Here is a 10,431-nt window from a genome sequence, read left to right as displayed (position 1 = left end):
TAGTGTTGTAGTATACTATATATATATATATATATATATATATATATATATAATCCTATAGGAACTTCACTGTATAGTGTGTTGTGCAGTATGTGTTAAAATCTAATTCAGTAAAGCTTATTTTTTCTGTAAAGTAAATAATGGGCGCACAGAGGGGATCAGATAGATTAAAGACTATAACAAGCAGAGGAAGATTAAATATTTTTTATTAATTCAGTTTCATCATCTTATAGTTTACTTTGAGTGTTCAGAGATCTAGCCAAATTTTGATTTTTTTGAAAGACTATCATTGTTTATGTGATAGTCATATTTGATTGAAGAATTTATTTAAAAACTTTTAAATTACTTTTCTGTATTTCTGTTGACATGTTAATATAATTTTATGCCTTCAGCTACAAGTTTTTATGATGTCATAAAAATGAATCTTTGGATATTATTACTTGTTAGGCTGAAATATTTTATATAATGGTTGCAGTTGTGTTCTTTGTGACATGACATAAAATACAGACAACAAAGGACCATTTGGTCCTTTTGAAACTGGCCTTGTGCACCTACCCCCAAGAAAAGTAAAACTTTAAATCCACCCTTGATTTTTCAGGAAATCATTGATTCATCTTTTGAACTTCTGCAAAGTGTTGATCCACTGTTGCTGATGGCAATGCATTTCCTAAATAAACAATGGTCTTAGAAAAATAACTGTCTTAACAAGAACATAGCTCATCTTTCTCGAATCTTAAACTTGTGTCCTCTTGTCCTGTTATCTTCAGAATATAGCACAAGGAAATCAAAAGCCTTTATCCTATCAATCTCCTGGATAAGTTATAATCTACCAAAGTGTTTATTTCCAATTTCAGACTGAACATGACAGAAGTCTGTGAAAAAAAAAGTCAAATATAGTGTGTAAACTCACTGTGAAAGAAAGTTGTGTAGAAATTATAGTTGTATCGCTAGTTTTTATTGAAAGTCACCATTAAATTCAAGTAGTTGAAACAACATGGATTTTTTCTGTCTGATACTTTTAACATAACATAGAAAATTATATCTTAAATAGCACATGATATCAACTGGCAAAATAAAATCCATATGAATTACAGTTTGTTTTCTTCACTACATTTTCTTCTGACTGTTTTCACTGGTAGGTGTCATGTAACTGTTTCCTTGGTTAGCTGCTTTTCAGAAGCTACAGTAGTTTATATGGCACCTTACCAGTTAACATGGAGAAACACAAGATTTGAATATTTGTATCATTCAGTGCATTTAATATGGTCAGAAGAATGTATCATTTGTTGTTGCTAAATTATGATTTGCATAATCTCTTTTCATACATACCTAATAACTGATAACCTTAGAATAATACTAATATATGGTGCTTGTACAACTAGGCTTATGATTTTGTAAGATAAGTAGATTAATTGTGAAGTTTAGCAATATATCTATATTTAAATCACATAATTCATTAGCATATATCATTACATTGATTATTACTAAAAATTATAATACATCTGACAAAAAGAGATCCAGGTACTTGTGAGTATAGTGACATTATCAATTGGAACTTTGTTAATATAAAATTGTATGCCCAATTTAATACTGATCTGTCATTATATATATTGATAAATTTGTATATATATATTTCTTTTTCAGGTATCAGGAACAACTACAAAAAATAATTCTCTCTAGAAAAGACCCACATATTATCCTTGAAGAGTTGATACAAATAACAAAATGGAAGTTAATTGTAAGTGATCTTGGAAAAATATTTTTGTTGGTTTTCAAGTACTGTTTTTAATTGCTAAAAACATAATTAGAAGAAAAAGTATGGAAGAAGTGCATGTTTTCAATTTGGGTTTAATACCAAATTCTCCTTACTGCACAACTCTTACCCCTTTCAACAGTAAGTGACAATCTAACTGTTATCAGCACAAAATCATTTTATTCAGTGTTGAAAGAAAATGAAACCAGAAATATATATTCTTAAACAGAATTTTGCATACGTATGTTTAAATAATCCCAAAAGTATTTTAAGTTAAGTATGCTACGAGTTGTGACATTAACTAATAACTTTCACAGATATATATAGTAAGCCAGTTTACCATTAGCATTCTTCTTCTGTTAAAAATTGAATAATTTTGAGCAATTTAAGTGTCATTTTATATCTACAGTTCTTCCTGGGTGAAGTTCTTTGAGTTACTTGTTTAATCATTTTCTAGCAGGTTATAGCCTTTTTATTGTAAGGTGAACAAAGCTGATTAGCAGTCCAGTATTTACAATGTTCTTAGAAAGAGTCTGACACTAATGTCAGTGGGAGAGTGCCATAAGCAATGTTTGTGATTAAAGTTCATTGTTACAAATTCTGCCCTTATAGCCTAATATGTTTGGTTTGTTACTGTGTATTCTCCTTTCCATATTTTTTGTTTACTCATAAAGAAAAATACAATAGAATCAAGCCAAGTGAAAATTGTGCAGACAGCTTAGTATTAGTATAGAGATTAGAATGAACATAGATTGTTAGAGATTATTTGTAAGTATTTTGAGCTATTGTGGATTTACTAAAATATTTTATAGGTGAATACAGCTCAAAAACTTTAAGTAATATGATGAAATTTCTCCTCTACATCTTGTATTTGTATAGCAATGTGTTAGTCAAAATCCTACATTTATCTTTGGTGGTGGTGGGGGTAATTAACAAGTGTTTGATACTACACAATATAGTGCTGATGTAACTAGGCAAAGTTATTTTAACCATTCCCTGCTACTGAGAAAAGAAAGAATTGACAAATTAATGCAACAAGATATATTTTACTGATTGTAGAGGGGAAAATTTCGACCTCGTCTGATGGACTTGGTTAAGATCAACACAGAAACTGCTGTGAAAAAGACTAGTAAAAAGGCCTTTCGAAAGCTCCCTAAAATTTCTGATGCTATCACAGCTCTCACAACATTAAAAGGAGTTGGTCCAGCCACTGCTTCAGGTAATACAGTGCTATTCATCTTTGTGGTAAAACATATTTTTTTTCTCATAAAGTAACAATGTTTTGGTTATTTAAAAAACAGTTAAATTGTACACTTGTAGCTATGTTTCAGTATCATTTTCATCTAATAACTGTAAAATATCTAAAAATATTTGAAATGTTTTCAAGATTTTTACTTTAATACTCTCAAGAATTATCGACCTTTAAATGCATTTAATTGTTTTAGATGTACAGTTTATGTTTTCTTAAGGCATATTTGTTTTGAAAATATTCCAATAAGAGACTTGAGAGGTTTGAATTTGCCTTTTTCTTGTGAAACAAACCAAAGAAAAATTATTTTGAACTGAACTTACATAGCAGAGGTTATGACTTTAATTGATATTTTGCATAAGACTTTTTGTCCTCTACCTGTAAAAGGTGTTTTCTTAATGATTTCTCTTTGCTGTGTAAATGAAAAGCTTTTAAAGGGTTTTTAATAGCTTAAATCACAATTTCATGAGGCTATGCAAAGAAGTTGAGTGTGTTGAATATGCTTAGTTTATTTTGTATCATCCACAGGTGTCATCAACTTAAATATCACAAGTATTTCATTTAGGTGAAAACATCCATTTAAGCATTCGCAAAGGAGACAGCGATACCAAATTCTCTTTACTTTCTTTATTTGAAATGATTGCTTAAAGTTAACTAATATAAAAGTTATACAGAAGACAATCATAAAAATATCTTAAAAGCTTGTTGTCTTTGTAATAGTATTTTCAATCTAAAAAATGGACTTGGAATATGATTTTTAGATAGTAATTTTAGAGTGAATCTTGTGTTGTCATTGTTCTGCTAAAGTTTTTTTTTCTATCCCACATTGTTTAGCCATTTTATCAGCCGGTTACCCAGAACAAGTTGCATTCATGGCTGATGAAAGTATGCTTTCCACACCAGGAGTTGAGGCTACTGACTACACTTTGGCAGAGTATTTAAACTATCATGAACAGATCAAGAACTGTTCTGAAAGACTGAATAAGAAGAGTAAGTATAAACTACATCATCTGGTATTTAAGTATGTGGAAACATAGCATGGAATCCATCCTAAAAAAAGTCACAGTAACTTTAATACTGAAGTATATTTTCAACTTATTTGGTCCAAATCTTAAATAATAGCAGTATTTTTAGATATGAGAATAGTGTGTTTTTATATGATTCAGAAATGCTACTTACCTCTCTACGGAATAGATAGATAATAACCCACACCACTACTAACAAATTTTTGTACCAAGTTTTTGAACAAAACTTTCAACCTTACATGTAATAATGTGTACTATGAAAGTCTATGATGCAATCAGCATTAGACTATAGCCATCCACCAACAGGAGGGTGACACATCCTCCATGCATATTACTCACCTGGAACACTTTGCGTATACCAAAAGCTCATTCTTTTCCTCAGCACTGTAGTGATCAGTTCTGTTCTTTTTTCTTTAAGAATTATGGAATTTCTGTACTTATTATTTTAAATTTTCATTAACATTTGAATTGTCATCTTTCTTACCTTCATTTTCTTGATTTTGATAAAAAAAGATACAACTTTGAAAATGAATTTCAGTTAGAGCTTCTTGTATTATTTTGATTTTTTCTCTTGATCAAACATATAATTCAGTCTCAGAATATCTACTGTATGATTATGAGAAGATGGAATTGACAGATAATGGTTGTTTGTTTGTCAAGGTTTTTAAGAACTCTTAATTTGAAATTATCCCATATCCTTTTAACACAACTTTGAGTCATTTATAAGCAACTTGCAACAGCCTGCTATGATCAGCAGCTTTTATTTATCTCAATGCTGTCCACATGAGTGAAACATCCAGATGTCTAATTTGAGGTTTAGTCATGGTTTGTGGACAACATATAGCACTTTATATTTCAAAGTGACAACTGAGACAAGATTAATGGGGGATTAGTATATACATATGATTATTAATATACCAAAGTTTTATCATTCATAGGCTCCTCAGTGTGTCAGCAATAAGTGTATGGGAATACAACACTATGAGGTTCAATTCCTAGGGGTGGACAGAGCATAGATAACCCATTGTGTAGCTTTGCTCTAAAACACAAAAAAACACATTTATCCTTCACTAAGTGGTCACTTTTTTTTTAGACCCTTCACGCATATACATCTTATGCTGTAATGTTATCTTGTATTTGGCAAAATTTAGACCTCACAAGATATCAATTTGTTTTTATTGTAGTAAGTTTGTGAAGAAGTCTGGATAGCAATTATTCATAAATTTTGGCAGAGGATTATGTTGGTGGATGTGACATTCAATTTCAGCTCAAGAATGATCAGTTTATTTTGGTATTGTGTTGAACAAGAGAGTTGACTGAAGTCCCTTTCATTTGGAACCAATTTCAGACAATTGAGACACTGAATAATTATTTGTTGCCTTGTAAAAAAAAGTTTTTGTTCATCAGGGCAGGAATATAGCATTGTGGGATAAATATGATTGGTAATAATGTTTAGGTATATCCTGAGTGTTATTTGCTGTTATAAAAAAATCAAGTGACATAACCCTTGCCATACGAATTTTCCCTGCACTATTATGTCATTTTAGTAGCTTTCACTGTCATAAATGCTCAAGCAAGGTAAAATGTTTCATGTTACTCCCAAAAATTAATTAACAGAGAATCAAACAAGAAAACATAACTTCAGTAGTGTTTAAAGGAGAAATGTGAACAATTAACAAACCCAAAACACGTGATGTGTTCTGATGAGTCATGTTTCACTTCATTCTATACTGACAGCAAAGAAACAATATGAAGAAATCCAATTGCTAATTATTAGTGGTTGTGGCCAAACTTTTTCCTGGTAGTAGTAGTAGCCATATTTTAGCATGATTTTCACATTTGAAAATTTGATTACAGTTGCCTTGGATGGTTGTCAGAGAAAAAGTCATTGATAATGGCTTGTGTTAAGAGGGCACACACTATCATGCCTCTTTGAAAGTCAAGGATATTCTTGGTTTTTCACATTGTCATACAAATTAACCATGATTAAACTACATTTCATCATTTATAGAGCTAAAGGAGTCGCCTGACACAATATGCTTATGTAAATAAAAGGAATATTTGGTTGTCTTAATAAATGCCTATATGGATTTGGGGGGAGGGGTTAATATAGTGTCCAGTTGCCTTATTATTAAATGACTAACTGAAAAACAGGAATTTAGCCATCAGTATCGAAAACATATTTACTTCAAAGGATGTGCCTGCTTAACAAGACGTAGACCATAATAATTTGACAAACATAGAAACACACACATTTGTTTATCAGCTTGTTAACTGCAAATAATTGAAGAAACACCATTTTTCAAAATAAAAAAAACTATATCTATATAAATTTGTTTGTACATCATCATGTAAACCATAATTAATCAGCTAATAGAAGCAATTTATTCATCAACATTTAAACCAAAATGAATTGACTCATGGTGTAATTATTAAACCATATAACTTTCCTCAAGATACTTAGATATCTTTAAATGTTGCACATTTGTTACAAGAAACTTTACTTTGAAATAGTCATTCAACAAACATTTTTTAGAACTTTTCTACCATTCCCTACAACTGTATGATGCTCCATGCATAATTTCAAGACAAACCTAACTATTACCTAAAAATTATTCATTTGGTTTAAAACTCCTACAAATACTTATTATCTTTTTTTTTTTTCATTGTAAGTTATTTTATAGCTTTTCTCCAAAAATGTATTCAATTTTAGACTAGTTTGGTTATCATATTGAAAAATGATATTTTGACCATGTGTGCAATAAATAAATAAATAAATATATATATATATATATATATAATGAAATATTAAACTTTCATTTTCACAATCTAACTTCTTAGATCCAGAAGGAAAATGGACTCCCCACAAGGTGGAGCTTACTCTATGGACTCACTATCTGGCTCGGGAAATGAAACCTTCTCTTTTAGAAGGAATGCCAAAAGCAGATTTAGAAAAGGATCCCATTGCTCCAAATGGTAAATCCAACAGTCTTGAGCACAATAAACAACCAGATGATGAAACATCAACTGATGCTGTCACAGAAAAAGAACGGGATGATAATTCTAAAGAGTTAGGAGATTATAGTCATGATTTAAAGGTGTCATCATCTCATACAGTTGGTACTGGTCTAGTGAAGTCGGAAGATTCAAACCTTGACAGCTCTTTGTTAAGTGAAGGTACTGAAGAAAAGATCAAGAACAATGAAATAGAAGTACCTGAAGAACCCGCTAGTAAAAAAGTACGGGTTCAATAGTAGTAATAGTACTAGTAGTATCATACAGCAACTAATGTGGCTGGAATATGTTTTAGTAATTTACTTTACTTTTTTTAAGTTTTTATCCTAGTGTTGGAAGATTCTTGTAAAAAAACAACAATGCAAAAGTCTACCCAGAGACTGGCTCTATTTTTCTATCCTTTCTTTTAGTCAGAATCCTTGACCAATGATTTTGATGGGCTAGTATACCCTTGTGTAAAGATTTTTAATTTTTATAAGGTTAAGCTAATTTAAATATATTATTTTCCAAAAAATGGTATTTATAATTTGAAATGTAAAAACTCTTATGTTATGTAGTGGATTTATTATTCTTCTGTAATGTCTGTCTTTTTTGTTATTTGATAGATGCTAGTTTAGAAAAAGAAAACTATTTTTTCTGAGAATCATCTTTTCACTGGACATTTGTTAATGTTATAGGCCATAAGTGTTCCTTATAAACATTTGATTGGGGATTTGCAGAAATCAGTTGAATTGCCAGTTTCATCTAAGGCATTCCCATACTATCTTTTAAGGATTAAAGTGGCACATTCCTTATTTTCATTTTTTTTCTGATTTCCATATGTCTTTGGTTTTATGTTTCATTATTCATTTGTAGAATTACAAGTATGAATGTTGTTCATAATAATTCGTTCCTGGAAAAACAGAATTAAAACCACAACTTCAGTTTGTACCTGTAGATGAGGGTGGTCTTTTATTCCCATGTACCAAAGAGAAAGCCTGTAATAAAGGATCTCATTGAAGAAATGTCTTAATTCTCTCAACAGTTAATCACCACTGCCACTACTACTACTAGTCATTTTATTACATAATGTAATACACATAGCTTAGATGTAAACAAAATGTTGGGCACTTAAGCAATTATAAATTTCTTCATTATGCCTTGCATAACACCAAGAATATTTTGGTTAAAAGAACACAAAATATGGTCTCCTAACTTGCTATGCTTTTTGTGAGAGTATTGATCAGATGTTAAACATGTTTTATTCAACATGTTGGGCTAAGAGGAAATTAATGTTTTGTATTACACTATCTTTTCAATTCCTATTTAAGCAGCATTCAGACCTGTAGTTTCTGAAAGTACATTTAAAGAACTTTGGTTGAATAAATCTTTTTCTCAAATAATTATGGATCTTATTATGTGGAAACAAATTAGCAATTATTATAAAAAGTTACTCTTCACATGTTGGCACCCTTATTCACAAACAAGTGAAATGTTTCACAAGTTGTTTCAAGTATGATGTAGTTAATATTAAAGAGGGTTTAAAGCTATTAAACATTTGAATTCAGTAGGTTCATTTTTTTTAGGAAAAAAGGTGGGAATCAAACAAGAACACTTTATGTATATTCTTTTTTATTTTAATTTCCTATACTATATTAATTGTAGTGCGATATGTATAAGGTTTTACTTTCTGTGTAATAAATTTGTTATACAACAATAAATGAATTGTCAAGTATGTTAGTAGATCAAAACACAAATGCATTTTTGTGAGAGTATGTTATTGTTTGAAACCTAAAGTAAAGCTCTGCTTTTCATTTTATATTTCTACCTATAATCTTTATCTTTATTTTATATTTTATCTGAAGCATTTCAATCGTAATTTGTGATTACATTCCATGGGTTCTTATTCATAACTGTAACAGATGGGCAGTAGTTGTAGTCATTGGGTCGACTTAACACAAGTTAGAAATATATTTATTTATTACCAGGTTATACATTCGTGACTTAAGCACATAAGCCACCAACCCAAGGAAATTTACGTTCAGAATAAAGAATTCACGCAGAGACTGGTTTTTGAAATATGAACGAAAGTTTGATTTAAAATATTCATCCATGTCAACATTTCCAACTATCGTGAAATAATTCGACGTCAAACTAATTTAATTATTCATTCTGGGTGATTAACTGTTCATTGATCAAACCTTCTACAAAATTCATTAACACAGGCATTACAATAAACAAATTATCAATTAGATTAACATGAGTTGTACATTCAGACATAATTATGTTTAGCCAATTCAGTTAACAGTTTTTCCAATACGTCTTTTAACAGCTCTATTAGCCTTGTTAAATATGCGACAGAGTTATCTTTTAATACTATTCTTTCCTCAAACATAATTTACATCATTTACTAATACGTCGTTAGACTAATTAGATATAACAAAAATTACTTACAAGGAATTTGTGCGACGGACTTCTGCTAGTCTTTGAAGAATTGCCATTCTGGGTAGCGTGGATCCTGGTCATTTCATAATCAGTTTCATATCTAAATCACAGCGTTTTATGCAGTTTATTTCGTAGGAAAGGAAGGTAGTTATCCAGTTTATCCAAGTGTTAAAGTAATGTCTCCTAATCTTTAATCGCTGAAGCTACAGAATGTTTTCAGAGAAAATCAAGGTAACAGATCAAAACACATTTCTAGTTTAAGGTTTAAATTCTTATTGCTTCAGAATTTTCCATGAATTCTTTGATTTTCGCCAGGTTTGTTACATTGACTAATTTATCAGTAAAAAAGAAACGTGCAAAGTCAAATTATTGGTCAATGTGTCATCTGTAATTATGATTAATTACATTGTTTTTACACGAATTAAAAAAAACAAATTCAGAAAAAGAACTAATAATATAGATTGTATATATATGAATAATATTCCATGAATATGATGTTTAATGTTATGAATATCAACTAACCCCAACAAATTGCTTATGCACCTTTCAGATAATTTGTCCACGAACAATTTTCATGTCTGTTTTATATTTACTTATTATAAGTGTTGTCCACCTCTATTTTATTACCTAGCATCAATGCACAAGAGTGTATTCCGTCTGTGGCATAACTTTGATATATTATTTCATACTAAAGGTTGAAAGATCTCTTATAAGTCAAGACCTTCATGATTATTCTTTGAAAAATGATACATCTAATGTGATATATATATACATGCATTGGTCTATACAAAAGGTAATTGAAATTTGCATATGATAAGGAAAAAACACCTGTTATGAAATATATCACTCACCTCTCAGTTCATGCGGGCCAGGTGGATAAGGCGCTCGACTCGCAATCTGAGGGTCGCGGTTTCGAATCCCCTTTCAGCCGCGGGGGCGTTATAATGTGACGGTCAATCCCACTA

General features: G+C 30.4%; 1 protein-coding gene across 1 annotated transcript in view; it reads left to right on the top strand.

Annotated features, from left to right (window-relative positions):
- LOC106458357 overlaps nucleotides 1–8,046 on the top strand; it is a 13,570-nt gene extending 5,524 nt beyond the window's left edge. Inside the window, exons 2-5 of the mRNA XM_013917865.2 lie at nucleotides 1,645–1,738; nucleotides 2,813–2,972; nucleotides 3,837–3,992; nucleotides 6,869–8,046. Of these exons, the coding sequence (XP_013773319.1) occupies nucleotides 1,645–1,738; nucleotides 2,813–2,972; nucleotides 3,837–3,992; nucleotides 6,869–7,281 (823 nt within the window). The 3' untranslated portion in view covers nucleotides 7,282–8,046. The remainder of the gene's footprint in view (nucleotides 1–1,644; nucleotides 1,739–2,812; nucleotides 2,973–3,836; nucleotides 3,993–6,868) is intronic.
- The last annotated feature ends 2,385 nt before the right edge of the window (nucleotides 8,047–10,431 follow it).

This window comes from Limulus polyphemus, unplaced genomic scaffold (genome assembly GCF_000517525.1).
Source record: "Limulus polyphemus unplaced genomic scaffold, Limulus_polyphemus-2.1.2 Scaffold450, whole genome shotgun sequence".
NCBI classification, from domain to species: domain Eukaryota; kingdom Metazoa; phylum Arthropoda; class Merostomata; order Xiphosura; family Limulidae; genus Limulus; species Limulus polyphemus.
Note: the sequence above shows the minus strand (reverse complement) of the source record. Positions and strands in the feature narration are given on the sequence as shown.